We start from the raw sequence: 24,621 nt of genomic DNA on the forward strand, positions 1-24,621 counted from the left end.
ATGTTCACTTTCTTTACTTGCATTTTATACATTCTGCTATCTACAAATAAACACATGTAAGCAACAAGTTTTAACAATTTGTTCAAGCTTACCTCAATCCAATCCATTCATTAATGAACTCCTCTCGAAAATAATTTTGAAACCAGTTTATGTACCAAGTTTCAGCTAGAACACAGCATATAATCGCTGCAAAAATAAATCCATAAAGATATTAATTTATAGAGCATTTGCATTTATATAATTCATTCAGAGCCAAATATTTAGCTTAATTTCCTGACTCTGAACTAGATTATTTTGATTGTTAACATTACAAACAATAAATGGGGCATAATTAACGAAACTAAACAACAAATAAACATGTACCATGCACTTGTATCCTCTAGCTTCTCTGATCTTCTGCAATTCCTCATCCTTCTCATAATCGTTTGGATTCAAGGTCCAGTATAGCACTCTGCACTCCTAAATCTGTAAATTCCTCAAGTGTTAATGCTGTAACAATCAATTAATCATAATTAAATGTATAAATAAGCGATAATAAGAGAGAAAATAACCTGCAAAATTCTCCAATGACACTAACCGTTTGAGGTAAAGGTGATGAGGGCGTTGTTGATCTTCATTACTTTCATCCATAACCAAATGCAATGCCTGATCAAACTCAAATTAGAACCGAGGTTAGAAACGTAATTTACCATCCGAGTCAAAGTTAGAACGACCGAGTAGAAAAACAACTCAGTCACTCACCTCCAGAGCCATTGGTAAAACTGCGTTTCAACTCAAAAAACAAAAATACTGTTGGATCATAATCACACCTTCCCTTCTAACTCGGCTATTCCGATTTAAGGTGTTTGGTTCTATGGCTACTATTTGCCATGTCGACGGCTTGATCTCCTCCTCTCTGTTTGCGGTGTTGCACTTGTTGCGAAATAAATCACTTTTGTCGCCTACCATCTCCTTGTTTTTTCATTACCATAACAGTTGAAAATTTGGATGTATTCGACTGAGAAAACCTTACCACAGGTCAGCTCGTGCTTCATTGGAATTCAAAATGTCTAATTTAAGCTTGTTTTAATCGGGGAATGATTTGCCAAGTAAATAGTTGAAGAGCACCCTGATGAAAAGAAACATTGCATAGAAAAAATTGTTGAAGAAGATTGGCAGTTCCCTGGATTCACGCCTGCACAATTCAAAATTGAGCTGAATTTACCATGGTTTTAAAGAACAACCCAATCGAACTGATTGGTCCATCGTCTCGAAAACGATTCACTAAAAAACGTTTTTGATAATTAGACCGAATTAAACCCAATAAAAACCAAATTTTGTTCTGTTTAGTAACACCATAGAGATGATACCAGCGAAAAAAAAAAATCTAAAATATTCTTTGTTATAGGTATACCCCCAAATTAAATTTATTTTTATATAAAAATAATTTATATTATCTATTTAATAATAAATTATATAATATTATTTTTAAATATTTATTTAAACTAAACTAATCCGACAATCAAACACATAGTTCAACCGTCCCTTTTACCGGATCAACATTCAATATGATTTTAAAAACATTAAAATCTATCCAAACTCGAGTTCGAATCGTTTGAAAAAAACACAAGTCTGAGTTGGGCTCAGATCCACCCCTGCTTGAAAGAACATATTTTACAACATGATTATTGCTTTATTTTTTGACTGTTGGGCAACAACCCAAGAAACCAAAGTCATAGTATTGTAGTACATTTATTATAGTAATATTATTCTGTGCAAGAATCAACCCAAAGCAGAAGTTCGAGACAAACCTGAAGAGAGCACTACGATAGCTTGAGTCAAATAAATAGACATAATCTTGGCATGGCTAAACATAGCCAAAATTTACATACATAACATAATGATCCATAGAATAAGGCTACCTCTAGCTTTCATTTCTAAAGATGAGAGACCTTAACATCAGAAACAAGAAATTCCTGAGGCTGGCAGTAAGCTTCATAAATTACAAAATTGATCAGATTAGGCCTAAAACTCTTACCATTAGAAAATCATGACTCCCTCACAAATCTCCATAAACTCATTCATATCATAGCAGCCTAAATCGTCCTAACAGGAAAGGGTGTAGGATGATTTTAATAAAAATTTTCTAGCTTTCCCTTTCTTTTAGGTTTAGCGTTGTAATTGCCCACATAGAATGGTTACTTACTCCCCAGAACCACCTGACCTATAAAGCATCTTCAATTCCACATTCTTAGACATCTGCAGAGGAGCCAACAAAAAGAATATATAAGTATTCGCTTTTATCAACTAAAAACAACAACATTAATAAACGAGATTTGATTTAGAGGTAAATACACAGAATCCCACTCATTGACACTATGACAACTCCAAGCAACAAAATAGGCACACAGTAGGATACCTTTATGTAGAAAGGAAAATATCACCACTTTCAAATGGTTGACAGTAATCAAAAGAGATCAAGATCAATTTATCCAACGCAATTATCAGTCTACCAGTAAGCAATTGTATATCACAAGCAAGTTGAGTGTGTCTAAGCCATAAGCAACCAGGCAAGGAATTTTCCAGACTAACTTTATTGTTGACATCAACAGAAGGGGTGGCAACCTTAGCCTGGTTGTCAGCTGAGCCAGAATAAGTATTTGGCAATCCAGGCTGGGGTGGAGAACTCGTACTGCTAAGGCCTGGTTGTCCATTTGAGGCATGTGTCCTCACTTGATGGTTCCAATACATCTCCAAACTTGATGGAGTTGGTCCGGCATTTTTCTTGCCTTTGAAAAATCTTCCCCTGAAAGGAATATGAGCAAAATCAAGAATCATTAATATGGGATCATGAAACAGAAGGTTATCGGTGGTATACAGTAAATTATATGCTAGTTACGGCAGGCACCTGTCTTTCTTCTTTTCAAGATACCTCTGCAATGAAACTTTTCGGTTCATCTGACCATCTACATCTTAAGAAAAGGTCAAAATGTCAAAAGGACATAATAGTGGTCAATAATTTTCATATATTGTCTGGTAGGAAAGCTTATTAAATTGCCTAGGGCTCTCAAAACTGATAGTAAGCATCCTGTGGCCCAGTTTGTTTTGTCATGTCACTATTTGGATAGGCTTCTCAAAAAGGTTTGGTAATTAAAATAATCATGTTTTGGCATGCTTTTGTACAACACAGATAAAAGAAAATTGTGTTACAAAACTACAGTGCTAAAAGAGTTGTTTTGCCAAAAAGCAGGAAAGATGCATGCACTGACTGCAGGATAGGAAGAAAAGGTGATGACTAGTGGAGAAAATGGCGTTAATTGCGATAGGAGAAAAGGAGATAAAATTGGAAATTAACATGAAGTTCCTCTTGGCAAGGGTGTAAAATAGTGCATATATTTAATCACTGAACATTTGCATGCAACCTAGTATTTGGCCACACATATAGAATATTAAAGGTTGGATTTTTGGCCATCTCAAGGTCACCAGGTAATAATACATTTTGCACTTAAGTAACTACCAAATGTAATCATCATGCTCAAAAAGACAGCAGAGAAAGCATTCTGCAAGCTGGAAATTCTAAAATTTATCAAACAAAAGTTCTTACCAGAGTCGCGAGTAATATTCCCTTTCTCCCTATATCCCTGAGGATATTCTGCTATCTTCTCTGTGAAAGTCGATCATAATTAGTAGTTATCTATTCAAATGAAATGCTTGTATGGTAAATTTGGCAATGTCACATTAACTATCTTGATGTAAGAAACTTAAATAGTTCTCTATTGTACTCTCCAACAAAAAAAAGTTATTACTCATAAAACTTAAAGATTTAGACTGCAAGTGACACTTAGAAAAGGAAGGTTCAGGAATGCAATCCAAATAATTGTGAGTGCTCTCAATTTATTTCAGCAGCTTCCAGTAAAGTGGTGAATGCTATCAACATATGCAAAACATAAAAGGTACAACCCGCCTTGGTTATGGAAGAGAATACTGACAAAATTATAATGATGACTTTTCATTTAATTTCGATAATTGAAAGGTGTTCTCTGAAAAGAAATGTCATGCTATAGGACAAAAAAGATGGAGAAGTCTAGACATATTTCCAGGATCTACTATTTTGTTCACTAAATGCAGCTTCAGCATGACATTCAAACAACATACACAATTCCAGCCAATAAAATCTATAGATCACAAAAAGACATTGGACCTGTCTATGCTAAATCCTACCTGCTTGCATGGGATGAGAGATCATTGAAGGAGGTACAATACTATGTCTCTCACCAGCCGCTTGTAAATGGCATGGAACAGATCTTAATGCCGCAACTCCACTAAATGGACCATCTTGAGGAGAATCAATAGGAGTTGCTGCCAGGTGCATAATTGCCCGTGCCTGCAAACCCATATTTGGATGCATTGGAAGCCAACATGCTAGCATAGTTACAGCTTCAGGAATCCATGGAAAAAAGAAGTTTCATTACCTTGTCAGTAGGCACTCCATCATACACATTCACCTTGCCACAATAGAAAATCGTCATTTGTCCAACCAACATATTTGCTTCACCGAGATTTCTGCCGTCACAGGTTAAATACTTCCATTAAAATAAATCATACATGAAATCTCAAAAAATTTAATTGAAACTCAATCGTTATGCAGCATCATCAATTACAACAAACTGAAATTTCAAACATGTAATTGTAAAGAGGCCCAATCATCACAATGTAATTACTACATCTATAAGACTATAACTTGTTCAATTTTTTTTTTTTTATTTTTCAAAAACGTTAAATAAGGTAAAGCAAAGTAGTAACGAAATAGACCTGGAAGGAGATGACTTGTTATCAGTGTTAGCCACGCATTTGGGTGGATCCTTCCGCCTGTACGCACCGTTTTCGTCTCCTAAGACCGGAGTGCTCTGTTCCTTCAGCGAATCACCTGAATTTGAAGTGGCCTACATACACAACATTGATTATTTGAACAACAAACATATAACTCACGCCAAAAAAGTACACACGAAGGCCAGAGTGTACTCACGCGCCGCGCATTTTCAGGCTGCGAAACTAAGAGTTTCCTCAAAGCACCGGAACCGGCGCCGGAATCTTCGTCATTTTCGAGCAAAGCTTTGAGGGAAATCACTTGCTGGATCGCCTGAGATTTGTTCCAAGAAGGTCTGCGCATTCCTGTCGCGCCACGTGTCGAAGCATTATTTAATGGTTTAGGAGTTTCGGCTCAGGTACCGGAAAATAAGGAGAAAGTGAAAGGGCAAAAATGGAAATAAAAAAGAAAAGCAAGAAAGAGAGAAGAACTAAAACCTTTTTCTTTGAGAAATTTGCGGCAATCTTCACGAGTGAGCTGTGAAATGTCTTCCTCGGTGAGTTGACTGTAGGGTTTGTCAAGAATTGACCGGCATGACGTCATACCGCCGTCCATGCCGGCAGATTCCGTCGAGAATTTGGTTTCCTTTTAGGGTCAGTGGCAGTGATTTGTAGAGAATGGTAATTATGAGAGGATTTTAAGGTTTAAAATAAGAAGAGGAAGAGTGAGTGAGTGCGAGAGTGGCCGCAGCCGTCTGCGCTTTTGCTTTGTTTGGGGAGCCTTTTAGGAGCTGCGCTGCACCCTAGGCTGCCACGTAATCACCTGTCTGTATTGTTTTAGACAAGTAATTATTATTATTGGACCATAGTGGACTTAATTATTTATTTAATTGCTTTTCGTGCCATTTAAGTAGGTTGAGGAGGTTGTAGTGGTTACGATGATGACGATGGGGTCTAGAAATATCTCTCATTTCCTGTGATCTCGTGGACTCGCACCGTTTAGCAGAAATTTAGGTTTACTTGGGAGTTTAAACTTGACTCTATGTTTTTCACCCCCCTCTTTTTCTCGAAACTCAATTTATTCCATCCGTGAATTTCAAAATTAAAAACGTAATATATAATTAAATAATTAAAATTAAAGATAAAATAATATATTATTATATTATTATTTATATATACAATTATATATATTATTTATGTATATAATTTTATTGAATTCAAAATTAGTCTATAACATAGTTATCAATATTTTATGATATATAATACGATACAAATAAAAAATAATATATATCATAAGTTGTATCGAATTAATACGATATAGTTAAAATCTCATACGATAAAATATATATTATTGATTCGAATCGATATATTTTTTAGAGAAAATGATGATATAATAAGGTGTTTTAAAAAATGATGTGTCAATTATATTTTTTTATTCTTTAATTTTTTTTAAAATGTATTATATAATATAATACAATATTTGATACGTGATATAAAAAATTAGATTTTTAATACACAATATGATATGCGATTGTGGTTTATAGTTTGAATGAAATTATATTAAGCAATTATTAAATAATATTGTTTTGTTTATTATTAAATAAAATGATACTTTTTATTAATAAATTATGAATTCGAATAATAAATCTGTATAACCAATTTTAGTCACAAATTTGAATAATAAATATGAGTCAAACTCAAACTAAATTATCTTCATTTGAACCAAATTCTAATTATCTTTAATTTTAATTTAACAATCTCAAACTAAACTCAAATTAAATTATTTTTTATTCGAACTGAACTTAAATCAAGAGATATTTGAATTCAATTAAATAGTTCTAATAATATATTTTTTGCTTTTGCTTAATATAAAAAATAACTATAAATATATGATACTATTTCTAAACCAGTTGACTCTCATTTTGGACTGTATATGATAAAGAATAAATAACGATGTGTCACTATGTGAATAAATATTGTTTTATCTTCAATTTTTAACTGTCCAATCATATAATAACGTCTTATTGATCGTACATAAAATATTATATAAAAATTATGTACATAGTTTTATTATATTTGAGTACAAATAGAAATATTTTCAAAATCTACCATGCAAATCAATTATTTAAGGTATACACTTACGAATTGAAGTTCGAATTCCAATTAAGAATTGGATCATTTTTATAAATAAATCAAGTTTAAAATTTAAATTGATTTGACTATTTATATTTGAGTCTCGTTTGAATAAAATATAAAATTAAATTATTTTTAAAATTGAGTTTAAACCCAAACTTGGGATTGAACAAAATTTCATGAAAGACTTAAATTTGAGCTGATTTAAACATTTGAATTTAAATAACATTATGATGAATTCTAAAATTAAACCATTTTTAAGCTAAGTTTAAACCCCAACTCATTGATCTCAAACTAAAATTTATTCAAACTCCATTGGAATCGAATCTATCCTCGTTTATGTCAAATATAGATTGAGTATAACTTTATCTCATATAAAATTTGATCTAAGTGACACATAATAAATGAGTAATTTTGCCATTTAAAATTATATCTCAAATTTGAATTTAATCATTCAGATCAAGTCTAACCCTAGTTCAGTCACACTAAACAACACTGAGAAAAGAGAGTTTGTGGTGGGCTATGCCATTGTTGAGAGGCCCAAGCGACAGGAGAAAGTAACACATTCAAAAGCTGAAACTCAGTACAAAAAAGGGGAATCGGTAGATCTCCATTTCCTTGTGAAGCAGTAACATTGAAGGTGCCCTAAAATTGAAACGTCCCTTTCCGGTTTCCGAACCCGATGACCTAAAAGCAATGGTTGCTTCTTCATCCTTCCCTACTTGTCCCTATGGTAGCCCCCACCCTTCTAATCAAAGGCCCTCAAATGGGTCACCCATAAGCCTCATGACCTGGCCTTCTGGCCTTGTTTCAGTCCAACATTAGGCCCACTTATGCTGAACTTCGATTGAAGATTAGGTGAATGTTAGGCATATATTTTAAGGTGACATACCTTCATTAGGTAGTCATAGATATACTTTTAAGAGTGAGCAAGATATCGTAAAAACCAAATAAACCAAACTTGAATTGAATTCTTGAGTTAAAGTTTTAACTCAAGTTTAACTAATTCAAGTTGAACTTAGCCCTCTAAGATTAAAAAAATTGGTAAAATATTAAAACTTTTAAAGTGAAATATATGAGTTCGAGTTTTTTCAACGTTTTTAAAACGTTGACTTACTTGATACAATGATTATGAGTTCGATCACTATATCTTATGTTTACCTGTCAAACAAATACAGATGAGATCTCCAGTTATCAAAAAAATTCAAGTCAAACATAGATTGAGCACAAACCAATTAAATCTAAATTCGACATTATTAGTATTTGTTATAACAAAAAAAAAAAAGTCTCAAATATTGAGGTACTATTTTTTTTTTTTAAGCATTACACATAAATAAAAGTGAGGGTGGATTTAAATTCAATTGAATTTAAGTTTGGTTCAACTCAAGTTTGACTACTCGGTTAGAAAGAGTCAAACTCAAGTTTTGGTTTGAGCTCTCTTCAAATGAACTCGATTTTAGCTTAATTTAAGGGGAGTCAAACTCATATTCAATTTAAATTCAACTATAGTATTAAATCAAACTTAAATTGAATTCAATATGATATTATAATCAAACTAAAATCAGTCGATATGATGTTATTTTAATATATATTATTCAAAACGATTTTATGTCATTAGATTCGAATTAAATCCTTTCAGACTCATTAATTCGACTAACTCAAACTTGATAATATAAAACTATTTAAACTTGAGTTCATGTTCAACAATATACAAACCCTTTAAATTCAAGCTTTTACAGTCACATAAACTGAGTTCGATTTGAGCTCAAAGGTTAATAACCGAATTCGAGCTATGCTGCTGGAATCCACCGCAAAGTGGAAGTATAAAAAAGGAAGGCACAGTTTGCGGTGTGTACAGAGAGGAACAGCGTTAGAATCAGTGAAGTTAAATTGGATGATGATTTGATACTGCTGCGGTTATGACCAGCCATAGCTCTTTTGGTTGCCTTGCCATATGGAACGCACATGAGGTGACTGATGAGCGAACCAACGCTCTGATAAGCGCTGGTCCTGTGCCTTTATCTCTGCCCAAGTCATTTTGCCTTAAATGCTACCGAACCCCACTTTCAGGTTTGGGCCTGTTCACGCACACACAGTATATATATATATAAATAATTTTTTTATAAATTACCTTCTACATAAATAACATTATATTATTATATAATTTATTAATTTAATAATTAAAAATAAAATACTTTTTTTTTTATATTACTGATAAAATTATATTTTATGCATTGAATGATGAATCGGGCTTAAGTTTTCAAGTTGTTAAGATTTGAGAATCAGAGAATACATTAAACATTTGGTGGGAACAAGTGCTTTGGCCTACTTTATAAATAATTGTATTGGATAATAGTAGGCTAGGCTAGGCTAGGGCTTGATTCAGATGTCCTTCATGCTCCCAACTGCTGCCTTCCACTCAACACCCCTCTCTTTTCCCTTTTTTACATCTTTGCCACTCACACCGCAAAACTCTAAATTAATTTATATTAAATAATAAGGTTAACTGATTGATTGATTGATTTAATAATTAATACGAGCGTTTACACGTCTTGAGTTAGAGGCACGTGACGTGTACAGGTGAAAGACTCAGATGAGTTGATGTATGAATGAGAACATGAAAGATCAAAGACTCCACCTTCTGATTTGATCACATCACAGAGTTGTAAGAAGTCAAAATAAGGTTTAATGTTTCTGATTTCAACTCCTCAATTTCCTTTTAAATCAACTTCTACTTCAAAACTAAGTTGAAATTTTTGACTTTTAGGTTAACTTTTTTAACGTTTTCTTACAAGGAACCAAACACACGTAACTTAAGAATTGCCAATTCAACTAGCCTGATGGAATCATAAATATAACTATTAATATTTTATAATATATAAAATATAAATAAAAAATAATACGTATTATAAGATATATTAAATTAATATAATATAATAAATATATTATATAAAATAATATGATATTTATTATCAATATAGATTGATATATTTTAAAAAAATAATAATAATATAGTAAATGTGTATATCATAAATTTTAAATTTTTTAAATTATTTGATTTTTTTTTTTAAATAATGATATATTGATTGATATATTATTTTTTTATAAAATAATAACGTTTGAGTTCAACGAGTTCTCTTTAAATCAATTTAAATAAAAGAGAAGTCAAGCTCAATTTGGTTTAAAGGAACTATTTCAAACTAAGCAAAAGCTCAAGTTCAATGGATCGAAAACCATGGCATGCACCACAAAACAAAGAAAGGGTAAAATCCAAACGGTAAAATTTGCGAATGACAGAATGGGAAGTAGTAAATAAGAGCATTAATCAAGGATCGATGTTGAAGCCAAGCCAAGCCAAGCCCAGCCATTATAATCATTCAGCAAGTCCTCTCCACGGCCGTCCCCACCCCACCCCACCCCACCCCACCCCACCCCTCACCTTTAGCCAAGCAATAAAACAACTCTCTCTCTGTAATCTACATATGTCTCTTTGACTCTCAAGAGCTCTTCTGCTTCACCTCTCTTCTCTCTTTCAATCTCCTCTCTCTCCTTCCTCCTTCACCTTCTTTCTTTTTTACCACATAGCAACAGTAATCCTCTCAGCAACTGCAACATCTCAAAGAAATTACACTTTTCATCTCAGGCCATGCGGCGCCACCGCCACGACCACCAGCGGTGTCTACTGTCATCCCTCACTGTCTTCACATTTCTCTTCTTTTTACTAACTCAATTGGGTCAGTTTCTTTTTAAGCTTTACGCTCACAGAAACCCACAATATTAAAGCTTATCATCATTAAAAGCTTGGTCTGCCTGCAGGTAGCGGGTTACAGGAGAGAGGCTCAGACTCAGAGACGATGGAAGGAGGTGTGAAGGCCCAGAAGCGACTCAGTGGTCCAGGCTCTTCACCACCCACGTGCAGATCCAAGTGTGGAAATTGTTCTCCTTGTTCACCCGTTCACGTGCCCATTCAGCCTGGTTTTATTACGCCATTAGAGTACTACCCAGAAGCTTGGCGTTGCAAGTGTGGCAACAACCTCTTCATGCCCTAAAAGACAAGCCATTGTTGAAAAATACGGAGCCTTCTTCTCAATTGTGACTTGCATTAATGGATATGTATAATTTTACAGTATTTTTAATATTTTGGGAACATTAAGAATGTAAGTCACTTGTAAGTCAGATTACCAAGAGGGATCTCTCTGCAACATCTTCCTCTCTCTCATTTTTGTTTCTTTTCTACTTGCAGTAAATGCAAGTTTGTTGATTATGAGACAGATTGGAGCAAAAAGCTGTAATTAAGATGTGCCCTTTTCATTAACTTGTAAAATATACCTAAACTTTTTCCTGGTTCTTTCTCTTTTCTCCCATTTCTGTCTCTGTTGAATTCTACTGACACACAAGAAAGAGCTCCATACTCTTAAGCAAAGGAGCAGGGATTCTGCTGCAACAGTACCCACATTCGTAATCTCATTGTTTCAGGCTCATGGCCTGGTTTATGTAGCAATGGTGCCCTCTTTAGTAAGTAATAAACAGTGAGCAGTTGCAGTTGCAGTTGCAGACGGCAAAAATGGCCAAATGGGTTCCATTGCATTGCATTGTATTGAATTGATTGTATTATTTCTGTTCCGCCATGATCCCTTCTTCTTCTGCAGTTGAGAGATAGGACAGGCAGCATTGAATATATTTGCCATACGGACGTTGCTTTTTCTGTCCGTATTGTATCTGCAGACCTTTCTTCATCTCTAGATTCCAAAGACACCCTTACTGAATCCATGAAATTACAGAAGGCAAAGTGGGGGTGTTGGGATTAAGGAATCATTATCAATTTGCTAAACTGTGATATGAAAGGATGATTAGATGCAGTGACTGATTACTGCCTAATCATATATGGAAAAGTTCGTATTATGTATATAATTTTATGTATAAATAATAATGTATCATTATATAATTAAATAGTTATAAATTAAAAATAAAATAATATCAAATTATATAATAACATATCATTATTTATGTATAAAGTTATACAAATAGTTTTATTGTATATATAATACTCAATTATATAATGATATATCATTATTTATATATAAAATTATGTACACAAATTATGTATAAGTTTTATTATATATATACATAAAATTATACATAAAAAATATGCATAGAGTTTTATTGTGTATATATCATTGTCCAAATTGGTGGAAGTATGAAGGTAAAAGTCACAAGGTGGTTGGAGTTACAATTCAGGATTCTTTATATAAGAATGCAAAAGTTTAAACCTATTCTAATAATCAATGATTTTAAAACTGAATCGGATTGATCGGTTCAACTGATTGAACTAGGAACTAGCTCCAAGTCTGATCCAATTAATATAAAAAAAAGGTTTTTTCATTGAACTAATCAAATCCGATCAAAAACTGGGTTTGACTAGATGAATTGGTAAAAAACTGGGTTTGACCAAAATTTTAAATATTTTTTAGTAATTTGAATATTTTTTATAAGATTTGATGAATTTTTAAAAGTTTGTAAAAAAAAATAAGTTCAAAAATAAAATTAAAAAAATATTTCATATTTATTGAAATGTCTTCTATAGACAATAATTTATAGAATTATGTTTTTTTTAATCATGAGATTAAAACTTTTTTATTTTAATTGTTTCATTAAAATCAAATAAATACTGGTTACTCTTTAAAACGGATATATTCTAATCTCTATGGGTATGAGTATTTTAATTAATTTTATTTTTTACAAATTTTTAAGAAAAATCTATTTATTATAATTTGATAATAAGTTGAACTGATTGATTCTCCGATTAAATCAGTCCAACCATAAATCAGTAAGACAATAAATTCAATCACCGATTCTGATTTTAAAAACATTACTAATAATATTGTAATATTAACATTTTAATTTATCTAATTTGGTATGATTGAAGTCTATCCAAACTAGGATAATTTGAGTGATAATTTAAATATTTTACATATATAAAAAATAAGAGTTTAAATATTTTTTAATAATATTTTAGATTCTCTCTCTTAACTTATCTGAATTTGCAGATTGAGTTTGTCCTGAAGTCTTTCTCAGTGCCCAGGTTTACTCCCTGGTAAAAAAAAAGGTTTGAAGGTAATGGCATTTTCCTTAAAAAGTGTAAACATTTTAAGATGTGATAACCTCGTTTTGAGTAATGGGTTAGCAGTCTGTATTATGTAAGCCTTGCTGCATGGGCGAGGAGGGAATCCATGCGTTTTCCAGTCTTTATAAGCATGTGGAATGTTCCTTTCTGGGTCACAATTTGATTTCCAATGTGCTTTGGAATTTACATTTTCATATTTACCCTAATATCAAATGACATGGGTTAGCTTACTTGATGTAACGACAATGGATTTGAAAGCAGATATGGGTGGTTTTTGGTGCCTTTTTTTGGGCTAGCTAGTGAGTTGAGCAAGTGAGGAGAAAGAATGACAACTACTAGTGGTGGTGAGGTAACATGACTGAAAAGGAATAAACTTGACTGTTTGGCTTGGGGGAGATGAAGCAGTGTTGAGAGAGGTGAGATAGCAAGGGGTTTAAACGACAATCACTAATATTCAAGAGATGGTGGGTACAGAAAAAGTTGCGTGCGATACACCATTGGGTGCAAGAGAAGCCAACGGTGAAAGGCAAGGACCTTCCATGGAAAAATGAGTTGGTGATGGTGGAACAGCCAGAGTTGAAGATGGCAATAGTGATGACAGAAAAGTGCAAAACAAAAGGCCCCGGAGCCACACCCTGCATTATTGTTTGTTTTGAAGCACGAGAACAATTGTTGTTCCCAGTGTTGCTTCTTGATTATTGAGATTCCATTTCCCATATACCACAAGTACCAAAGACTTCACCATATCGAAAAGGCCAAACGACTATTTCCCACCCAAGGTTTGATGTATTCTCAAAAGTCCCCCCTTTAACTATGGAAACACCAAATACCCACTCATGGCTGGTTAGATTTAACCAAACCCTAACGCCTGAAAATTTTATCTCTTTTTGCCCCCCTAAACTTTAAAAACTGAAGTTCTTCGTCTCCCACGGCGTCTCCGGGCGTCGATCGGACCTCCAAATGGGAGGAAAGAGATCGCCGGAAGGAGAGGTTGCTTCGGGAGGGAGCGGCCGTCGGCAACGGAGCCGGAGAGGTCGCCGGAGATTTCAAAACCAAACCCTAGGGTGAAACTGTAATTTTTTAAAACTTAGGCGGGGGGAAAATTTCAGTTTTTAAAGTTTAGGGAGGCAAAATTAGATTCTATTTTAGTTTATTTTTAATATTATAGCAAAAATGATGATTTTACCCCTATCACCGTTAGGGTTTGGTTAAATTTAACCGGCTATGGGTGGGTGTTTGGTGTTTCTATAGTTAAAGGGGGGACTTTTGAGAAAACGCTAAACCTTGGGTGGGAAATAGTCGTTTGGCCTATCGAAAAACATTGTAGCTGTGGTTTGATCTATTTTGAGTTAGTTTCACTTAAACTTGTTTAGCTCAAAAAATAAATTTGAATTAAATTAAATTCAAATTAAAAATAGTTTAATTTGAATTTACAATTTATTAACAAGATAATATCATTTTTTTATAATAAAAAAAATATTTTCATTTTCTAAATGAATCGTAAACTTGAGTTATATATTTAAATTATAAATTTGAGTTAAACCGTTTTTTATTCAAATTATCCTTAATTTTGAATCAAAAAACTCAAACCATACTATTTTTCATTCGAACCAAATTTGAATTTAAAGATGTTCAAACTCGGTTTGATTCGTATCTGTCCATAATCTTAGAATCATAATACTATTCTAATTTTTCTTAATATTATTCTAATAAATCTATAACATTATTTATCTGATACAATAGTATGTATTACGTATAAATGTGTATACATAAAATTTTCATCCTAAATTGTACAAAGAAATTGATTTTGTAATTAATGGTTCAAAATGCGTAAATTTATATTAATTACTTAAACAATAAAATTATGTACATCTAATTTTTAGTGTTCAGTTACAATCAAATAAAGACATATAAATTAGAATAGTATTATATACATAACTTTCGTATATAATTTTATATACAAGTAACGTCATATCATCATATGATTGGATAGTTAAAATTTAAAAATAAATCATTATTAAATTATACGATAACATGTCATTATCTATATATATAATTTTATTGTATAAATTATATGTCTTTAATTTTAAATATTTAATCACATCATTAAATATTTTTTCGAATAGAATTGCTTAAAACACAAAATATGAAGCACAAATTTTGGATTTAAATTTTCACCCTCTCACATTTTAAACTTTCCGTATCTCATGGCTTGTACTCAGTCCTTTATAGTACTTGGGAGTGATAAATTACTAATTCAATTAAAAATGCGTAATATAATTATATATATTTATATATGTTATTATATGGTTAAGTGATTTTGAATTAATAATAAAATAATACTTACTTATATGATAACATATATGTGTGTATATATATATATTAGGATTAAATTTAAACTGAATCCGTTTGAGCTCGAGCTCGAAACGAGACAATTTTAAGCTAGCTTGAGCGAGCTTGAGCCAATATTTTTGAGTTTACTTGTAAAAATTTGTAAATTAAAAATTTTGATACAAAATAACGTCATTTTGACTAATATATATTAAAACGACGTCATTTTAATAACGAATTAATTAAAAATTTAAATTCAAAATGAATTAAATTAAACTCGAGCAGAATTTGAGTTCAAACATAACAAGCTCGACGAGCCTAAGCTTGAGCTCTATTATTATTAAGTTGAGCCAAATTCGATTCAGTTCGAATCTAACCGTAATTTATATATAATAGTATCTTTTTGGGAAACCATTAGGCATATGTTCTTTACATTTTCATTTGGTTTAAATAATATTTTATTATTAAAATGATAAATTATTTTAAAAATAAATTATTAAAAAATATCAATATATTACTATCTTTATAACATTAATTAAAAATAAAATTATTATTTTAAATTTATATTAATAATATTTTAATACGTAAGATAATTACAATAATATGGTGATCTTTTATATTAAAATAAATTTTTATTTGATTAAATTTATTATTATATTAATATTATATACTGTTTGAAATATTTTTTAATTAAAAAATTTTATTTAAATTAAACTATCACTTAAAATTAAACTAATTATATAAAATATGTATAACTTCTAATCCAATGATTTAGTGGACAGCCATTATAACGAACAAAGAATTTAATATGGAAAGAAAAAAAATTAAAATATTATATAAATTTAAAACCAAAAAGGACTGTAAAAAAAAAAAAGGCTTAACAAAATCTTTTAAGAGGGCCCCACTGAATCTTCAAAATAAAAAAGGGACGATATTATGGGAGAGTAGGAACCCCGATTCCCAGGTGATGATGTATTTGTTCAAGTGTCTCTTCAAAATCAGAGGGTGCAGAGTTGCAGACCCACCTCACTTATTATTATTTTTTTCCAGATAATCAACATTCAATAATTCATGAAATTGATGACAAGATTATTTTTTATTTTAAATTTTTTATGAAAAATAAATATATATTTATAAGATATAAAAAATTTAAAATTATTAAAAATAAATATAAAATTATTATTTATTAATAATATTTAATAAATATAAATTTTAAATTTTTTAAATTTTAAAAAATAATAATTTATCTATATTAAAAATTTTAAAATTTAAAAAATATTTTTCTTCTTAAAACTTAGAATTTATTTTCTTATCCTCTCTTACTAATGGTGACAATATTTTTGTCTGAAGACACACGGACTAATATCTTACACCTTTTTTGACACGAAATGAAAACATATTTTTATTGATTTTAAACAAATAAATGACATCTTTATTGATTCTAGATATTTTTTTACACAAAAGAGATGATAATTAGTGTATGAATTCAAACATCATCGTAAGTGAACGAAGAGGATAACAAAATAAATCATAAATTTAAAAAAAATATTATTTTTTTAAATTAAAAAAATCTAAATAAAAATAAAATTAATAATTTTTAAAATATAAAATAAAAAATGTAATAAAATTTAGATGTTTTAATAACAATGTTATTTTTCTCTTTAATAAAAAATTTTATCAAAAATTAATTTATAAATAAAAATTTGAGTATATGTTTTTTTTAAATTAAAATTTAGATAAAAAATGGTTTTTTATTTTATTTTTAATTTTTTTTAACAGGTTAGTGATTAGAATTTTGGGGAGACAGCAAAAAGAGAAAACACGTTGAAGTGATATTTGATTTGACAGTGATAGTGGAGTAGTGGCCATGAAGTAGGTAGACTGCGATTCTTGCTTGTAGACTTTTTGGAAAGCCTCTCCCCCTTCTGTTCGAGTTTTGGGGATGCGGAACATGTGACGAGGGATTAGACTCGATCACATCCCTCAGTCTTTGAATCTGAGGCAAAGGGCTGAGATCGAACGCGGAGATGAGATCCCAAATAATAATTTAAGTAAACATTAGGCGCAGGAAAAGGTTAAGTCGACTAAAGGTCAGCATTTAAACAGGGTTTGCTGAGAATACGTTTTTTATCGTTATTTTATTTTTTATTTAAAATTATTTAATTATATAATAATATATATTAAATATATATATTTATTTATATATAAAAAAAGAATATATATAATTTTATTATAAAAGAATTCAATAATTAAAGGAAATAATATAGTTTTTTATTCTATAGGGGTGTAACTAATATTTACTCCTGTTGTATATGGTATAAAATAACAATAATACATTTTACCAATTAAAACATACTTTCTTTAAAGTTCGGGTGGGAAACAGTGATTTGGCCTTAACACATTTAAACTTGGAAGTGGATCAGGGGCGGCCTCGTCACTGTGAACAGTGGGGAGTGCAAAGATCTTCCATAGTCCTTAGAAACGGAACAGGTTCACTGCAATCTTCTCTCTAACTATGGCTGAAGCAGGTGAGATGCCATTGAAAGATAAAGGTAACGAGTTCTTCAAAGCTGGCAACTACCTCAAAGCAGCTGCTCTTTACACTCAGGCCATCAAACAAGACCCTTCTAATCCCACTCTTTACAGGTTTTTTTTTTTATTTGTTTTTTATTTTTTTTGTTCAGTTCCTTCTTGCATTTTTCCTTTAAGTTTCTAATTCTGGGTTTTTTTTTTTTCTTGAAATGAGTTTGAAATTGAGTGTATACAATATATATGATATCTAAACCCTAATGGCTGTATCAGAAACTACAACACAAATGTTCATTGTAGCATTCATGCGAATGACGAGCTATCAATATATGCTTAATTCGAAAGTTTGAGAATGGTAAGGTTAGAATTATTTTTCTTTAGTATGGAATTGTGACTAATTCACTTGGTTAGTTTCTTTATGTTGCATATTGACCTTAGTTGCCATGCTAAATGATAGTATAGATGTTCTCAAATACCGATTGACAGATTGTTTCGGCAGTAGCATGATTGAAAAAAAAAAAATCATTTCACAATTGCTTATTGGAAAGGAAAAAATATATATCTCTGTACCAGGTGTACTTTTTTTATTCGTTTTAGAGAAAATTTATATGAATTGAGACATGAATCAAATCAGAAGAAATTTACTGGTGGATCGACTAACTGATTGGGTTGAAATTGGATCAATTATGTGCTGACTAAAAATGACTTAATTGTTTAACAAACTATGCAAGTTTTGATATTTAGTAGTTTAATAGAAATATTTTTTCATTTTTAGAAATTCAACAGGATTCATTTTTAGAAATTCAACAGGATATTTAGTAGTTGTCATTCTTTTGTTTTAGAGAAAATTGTATCTAAATGTCTTACTGCGATGTTGATTTGAGCAAGCCCCCTTTAACGAGTTGTTGTATGTGTAATTTAAATTTATACTTGTTGCTTACACTCTGGGTTGTCTACTTCAAAACACTGTTATATGCTCTGCATTTATTAAGTTCTTAATTAGTTTCACTTCAGCGACATAGTGCAGGATGCCTTATTGTTGAATTAACGCATCTCCTTCATTATGATGTTTTATTGTTGGCCACCAACCGCGCTGCAGCATTTCTACAATTGGTTAAGGTTTGCTGATGCAGAGATGACAATCTCATTGAACCCCCAGTGGGAAAAGGTGTTTGTTTTTTAATTTGTATTCGTTGTACTTGGTTCTTCTAAGCTCTTTCATAACAAGTATTATTTTGATGCACCTCCAGGGTTATTTCAGAAAAGGATGCATATTGGAGGCTATGGAACAATATGATGATGTATATTTTATAATTTAATCCTTCCTCTGACTTATTTAACAGCCTTCTGCTCAACAGCACTTGTTTTTATTTCCTGTTGCTAATGTCGCTTCTTTTCACATCTTGTAGGCCTTAAGTGCCTTCCAGACAGCTTTGCAATACAATCCACGGAGTGCACAAGTAACAAGAAAGATCAAGAGGATTTCCCAGTTGGCAAAGACAAACAGCAAGCCAAAGAATGTGAGAACGCGAGATCAAATGTTGATATGGAAAAGCATTTGGATGCCTGGAAATCAGAAAAGGTGGGTGTAGCTTCTACAGCCAAGAGTCATAGTTGTAGTATATTATATTTACATTCCATCATATTCTGCGCACACACATTAGCACACATATCTATATATACAGCTCATGTCTATGTCAGACAGTTCCTGAGTAATTTCTGGATGTTTATTTTACCATATTTTCTTCTCACAAGCAGAAAGCCTGCTGATTCTCTGAACTGTATAATGCAGTTTTACCCTCAGAGAATTGTTTTGAGCATTTCCCAGTAAGGAGGATTAAGTTGGTCTTCCTCTTTGCAGTCTGAGAAGTATAGATCTGAAGGATATTATAAGGATGCCTTTTCTTTTCTTGTCGAGACAATGGAAACAGCTGTGAAGTCTTGGCATGAAACATCTAAAGTGGATGCTAGAGTCTATTTCCTTCTTGATAAAGAAAAGACAGACACTGAGAAGTATGCTCCAGTTGTCAATATTGATAAAGTGCCAATTTTTCTGCCTTGTAACTTTATGTGGTTTCATAACCTCTCTCACAGACTTTTTGCTTGTTACGTTTCATACATTAAATTTTTTGAACTGTTAGCTTGTTATTGAAGATATACATGCTGCTCTTTAGTCCATGGATTTCAGTTTGTACAAATTTGTTTTTTCTTTTGAAATATTTATTGGAAAATTTTTTTCTACTTGTAATGGTTCTTTTCCTGTACTTGTACCAGGCATTTGAGTCACCCCATACACACAGCAGTTGTTTTTCTTTTCTAAGGCAGTATGCTGAGGATTCTTTCTCTAGTGCAGCATGTCTAGTGGCACCCAAAAGAATTATCTCTTAACCTCAGTTAACATATTTTATTTTCATATTAGTTTTTGATGTGGTAAGAGTCTTATTGACTGGAAGAGGATTTGCATTCTTTTTATGCATCATGCAGACGGTGCAACCTATTGAAAATCAAGAGACAGTAACTTTCAATGTGATTGTGCCTCAGGAAAATGAGCTTTAAATTGTTGGAATATAAATGCTTCCTTATTGTGCCAAATTTTTAATGTCATTTATTAATATGCAATATTTGTAATGGTTCCTGCCAATTAATGTAGGAGCTACTGCCCAGATTACCACCCACACATGTACCAACAGTTTGTTAATTTTGCTTGAACCACTCCAATTATAATTGGGGTTGGAGCCTTGAATTTTATGGGGCGATCCACTACCAATCTGTGTAATGCTTATATAATTTCTAAAGCAAAGAAAAACTTAAATTTGCTTCTATAAACTTTACCAAAGAATTAAATCTAGATGATTACGAGTGTGTGTCTAATCACTTATGCAGTTGGATACTTCAGCTTTGACTGGTTCTAGCTGATTTTCACATTCTCCAAAACCAATGGTATATTTGATATGTGATTGTTTACTCTTTCCAGTTGAGAAATAGAAAATGGTTCTAGGAGAAGATATTGTCACTGATGTACTGTCTTTGCAGGTTTGGAAAGGTCAAGGTTCAAGAAAGTGGAAACATGGGCAACATGACGGTTTCTTTGTTCAATTTGAGTCACCCCATGTGTGAAAACTATGGTTTATACCTAGTTCCAATGAAAAGGGGCAAGTATTTTGCAGGTCTGTGTCTTGCTAATATTTACATAATCCTTTTTGTTATAAGTATTTTGTTTTTTTTTTTCTTGTTAATTAACTCTAAATTCAAGTGTTCTGGTTAGCTGAAGTTTATCTAAAGGTGAATATTTTAAATGTAGTAGATCAATCCTTCCACTGTATTTGTGCAATAATAATACTGTGACTCTCGTATTGATGATATTTTTTTAATGGAGACAACTGAGCAACTTCTCTTCTGTAATTGTGGATAAATTGGCTGGCCTTTTGACTGTATCGCTTGTATTGTATCTTCTAAATTTTACCATTGGACCCCTCTTGTGAAGGTTCCTTTTTCCTGTTGGTCCCAAACTGAGTGATGACCTCTTTAGCTCATGGATAGAAGGGAAAATTCACATGTATAGTGGTTGAAAGCTATGATTAGATTTCATTTTCAGGAATGATGGAGATTGATTCCTTGTATATATATAAATTCCTAGTATGCCAGCTTTTGCTGATTCTTTTCACCTTTTTAGTAATTCAGTAGTATATCAGACAAAAATGCAATATTTGAATAGTTGTCTCATGATAACAATTATAGCTCCTTTTTTGTGGCAATTTATTTTCAGTTGAATAAAACCTAAACAAAATCGTAGTACAATTAGATTTCTTTTCGGTATTGATGGAAATTGGCTCCTTGTAGAAATATGTTAAAAATCCTAGTATTCCATGTTCACAGTACTTGAATCATAACAATTATACCTCTTCTTTTTTGTGTGTTTATTTTCTATTGCATCAATGAAATAAATTGGGGGATCCTGTTTTAGGCATCAGTGTTCATGAAGTGCTCCCTCAGATATTCAAGGAGAAGCTTCCCAGTTCATAGTAGGGATTTGTATTAGTCTGTTGCTTAACAGAGGCAAAAAGTTGGCACCGATTGGATGAGAGTTACATTTATCAAGAAACACTGTGGTAAACATTGGAGTGCCTGCTTTTGCCTTGAATTGGTATGCAATGTCTCAAGTGGATGTGTTAATTTTGATGAAAACTACTGGTCTCTTAGCATACTATTCCTGCACCCAATTCTGGATTGTGGAGATTTTGCTGGGCTTGTTGAGTCATTTCTTTTTGCCGTCATTCTTTTATGGTAAAATCGATTCCTGTATTTTCTTTTTGTGGCAAGGAACCTTGGTCCCTTTTTAAACTGATGAAATTGTTTGTTACTCTTGGTCTTTATTGCTCATATTTGTGTGCAGTATTTGGTCACTTGTTGGTGTATTATATTAATACTCTTCAATACTGTCCTAAAGTGGCATTCAGAGTCTAGTATTGATCTGATTTTATCTTTTATTTGCATATGATCAATGACTGTATTCTGAGATTTCCAGTCTAGTATTGATCTGATCTTCATCTTGGAATCGAGCTTACCAGTGATTGTCATTACAGTAACATTGCGTACAAATTAATGTGATATGTGATTGAGTGATTTTGAAGTGAGAAAAAAAAAATAACTACATTATCTAAACACATAATTTAAAGTTGTAGGTTGTATACGAAAAAGTAATGAATGTTCAATTAGATGGGGCTTTAGGGACCACGTGGGTATGACCCAAGCCATGGTAAATTTCTAATGGTTGGATGTAATTTTCAAGTGTGGCAAGGAGGGGACTGTATCCGTAGCCTCGGCCTCCACCTGCCCTACACGGCAGGTCTTACCCCTACAGCAGCGGGGACAGCCATGCTTGGGTATCACCAATAATTGAAGCAAGAGTAGGCCCCTTCTTGATCCTGTATGATGATATTTGACTCCTCTGGTTGAAGTCAGACCTGCAGGAACATGGTTTTCCTTATCTAGTTATTTGTATTTTTTCTCAGCAAAACTGGAACAAGTCAACAGATTTGAACTTCTGTCTGGTAACTTTTTACACTCTCGATGAAAGCCATTCATGAGTTGCTATCTTTAAGGCTTTAACTGACCTTTTTTTTAATGTAAAAATAAATAAATAAAAGTTTTGTCTTTTTAATAAACGAAAAATGATAGTTTGGTATCTCTAATTATTGTTGTCTCTTTTTGATTTTTTTGTTTGGTTGGTGAAAGTCGAATATGAGGTACCTAAACAATGAGTATGAAACTTGTTTTTCCTGAGTTGACAAATTTTCAAATTAGTGGGAGTAGGAACACTAAATTTGTTGAGAAATCATCTTTTGTTAGACAGAAGTTAGATTGGATAAGCAACTTCAACCTTTTAGTTGTGTTATATTTGTCTTATGTTGATTGACAAGAATCAACCACTTTGAAAATTTCACAGTTGAGATGTCTGTTTATTCAATCCAACCAAGATTTGGAAATAAATCTTCTTCTCTGTTCCAGTAATAACTGATTTCTTATTGTTGCTTGTGTGCTCTTACATAAGTTTCAGACTTACAGCCACCTTGAAAATAATCTCATTCTTTCTCTTGTGATGAATCAGATAAGGAATGGTGCTTCTCTGAGTTTCACATGATCTCTACTTGATGTGTCAGAAATTAGACAATATTGCTATCTTGTGAGTTATATTCATCATCTCAATTAGTCCTGACAGATTACTTGTCTGATCTATAGTTCATCTGTCTAAAAATAGGTATGAGTTTTAGATTTTTGGATTTATACCCATTTTAAACCTGCATTCGCAAGTAATGAATTTTTGTGGATATGCTGGGTATGCTTGCATGTCACCCGTTATTTTTTTATCTTTTTAACATCAAACTTACAATATACTCAATATAATTTTTATACTTTTTTTCTTTTTTTTAATATAAAATGAATTCAAATCTATCTTAAAATAGAAGAATTCGTTGTGTTAAAAATAAATTTAAACAATGAGTACTAAACACTTTGTAATAAATATTCATTCCTTATTAAATGCTAAATTTATAGAAAATGTTTTTATAATTTGAAGTAAATTTTCTCTTCTTTACAAATGTTTTTGAAGAGAAAAATATTAAAATTTATAAAATAAATAAATTAAAATAATAAAAACAAAAGAGAATTTGTAAGATATTAATATTAGTTGGTAACCCGCGGGTCGATTTGTACCTGTAAAATCGAGTACGAGTTTTAGAAATCATTATTCCTATAAGTCAATTCATATCTGTATCGATTGAACCTACACCCAACTTAATTTGTTTGTTTGTCAAGTCTAATCTCAATAAAATTAAGTTGAACTCGAGTAAAGTCGATTTCAAGCTTAAACCAATTCGAGTTCAATTTAGCTTGAGGGAGTTGAGGCTTAAGTTGGCTTAGTTTGATTTTTGTTTGAATTTAAGTTTGCTTCGATTTGAGGGTAATTGAACTCAAGTTTAACTGTAGCACTCAAGTTGATTTCGAGTTTGGTTTAACTTGGTATTGTAAAAGATTAATACGATATTGTTTTAATACGAATTGATTAAAACAATATAATTTCAGTTATTTCAAATCAAGTATGAATTTTTTTAGATAATTCTGTCTACCTCATGCCTCTCTACACATACTTTTTTATAAAAAATTTTATAACTAACTCTTCATTGTCTCAACTCACAGGCTACCACATGTCACTCATTTGA

The 24,621-nt window shown here is 31.7% G+C and overlaps 3 protein-coding genes across 5 annotated transcripts; 2 read left to right on the forward strand and 1 right to left on the reverse strand.

The window, feature by feature from the left end:
* Positions 1 to 1,812: 1,812 nt before the first annotated feature.
* LOC123211883 (protein TIFY 4B) lies at positions 1,813 to 5,606 on the reverse strand. Of its 3 annotated transcripts, none has more exons than XM_044630836.1 (9): positions 5,284 to 5,606; positions 5,006 to 5,151; positions 4,792 to 4,922; positions 4,452 to 4,542; positions 4,201 to 4,363; positions 3,584 to 3,643; positions 2,888 to 2,945; positions 2,572 to 2,785; positions 1,813 to 2,238 (listed from the first exon to the last, which is right to left on the reverse strand). In XM_044630836.1, the coding sequence occupies exons 1-9, from the start codon at positions 5,399 to 5,401 to the stop codon at positions 2,182 to 2,184; spliced, it is 1,038 nt and encodes a 345-aa protein (XP_044486771.1). In that variant the 5' UTR covers positions 5,402 to 5,606; the 3' UTR covers positions 1,813 to 2,181. The 3 variants fall into 3 exon arrangements, with proteins under 3 accessions (XP_044486771.1, XP_044486770.1, XP_044486773.1); XM_044630835.1 differs by having other exon boundaries at positions 2,888 to 2,951; positions 5,284 to 5,598; XM_044630838.1 differs by having other exon boundaries at positions 2,605 to 2,785; positions 2,888 to 2,951; positions 5,284 to 5,596.
* A 4,757-nt stretch (positions 5,607 to 10,363) lies between these two features.
* Positions 10,364 to 11,266, forward strand: LOC123211004 (EPIDERMAL PATTERNING FACTOR-like protein 4). The gene is made up of 2 exons (XM_044629501.1): positions 10,364 to 10,652; positions 10,735 to 11,266. Exons 1-2 carry the CDS (start codon positions 10,565 to 10,567, stop codon positions 10,965 to 10,967), a joined length of 321 nt encoding a protein of 106 aa, XP_044485436.1. The 5' UTR covers positions 10,364 to 10,564; the 3' UTR covers positions 10,968 to 11,266.
* Positions 11,267 to 17,617: 6,351 nt separating this feature from the next.
* On the forward strand, positions 17,618 to 20,758 carry LOC123209974 (stress-induced-phosphoprotein 1-like). Its single transcript, XM_044628088.1, is given in 8 exon segments — positions 17,618 to 18,019; positions 18,988 to 19,023; positions 19,025 to 19,070; positions 19,153 to 19,203; positions 19,312 to 19,393; positions 19,396 to 19,484; positions 19,764 to 19,943; positions 20,177 to 20,758. Coding segments are annotated over 8 exon segments (729 nt in total). The 5' UTR covers positions 17,618 to 17,888; the 3' UTR covers positions 20,291 to 20,758.
* Positions 20,759 to 24,621: the final 3,863 nt, after the last annotated feature.

The sequence above is a fragment of the Mangifera indica genome, chromosome 3 (assembly GCF_011075055.1).
Source record: "Mangifera indica cultivar Alphonso chromosome 3, CATAS_Mindica_2.1, whole genome shotgun sequence".
NCBI lineage: Eukaryota > Viridiplantae > Streptophyta > Magnoliopsida > Sapindales > Anacardiaceae > Mangifera > Mangifera indica.

Coding starts and splice junctions, on each gene's coding strand:
- LOC123211883 (XM_044630835.1), bottom strand. CDS start 5,401: ATGGACGGCGGTATGACGTCATGCCGGTCAATTCTTGACAAACCCTAC. Junction 5,152..5,283: donor CAAATTTCTCAAAGAAAAAG/GTTTTAGTTCTT, acceptor GTGGCGCGACAG/GAATGCGCAGACCTTCTTGG. Junction 2,239..2,571: donor CTGTTGATGTCAACAATAAA/GTTAGTCTGGAA, acceptor GCTCCTCTGCAG/ATGTCTAAGAATGTGGAATT.
- LOC123211004 (XM_044629501.1), top strand. CDS start 10,565: ATGCGGCGCCACCGCCACGACCACCAGCGGTGTCTACTGTCATCCCTC. Junction 10,653..10,734: donor CTTTTTACTAACTCAATTGG/GTCAGTTTCTTT, acceptor GTCTGCCTGCAG/GTAGCGGGTTACAGGAGAGA.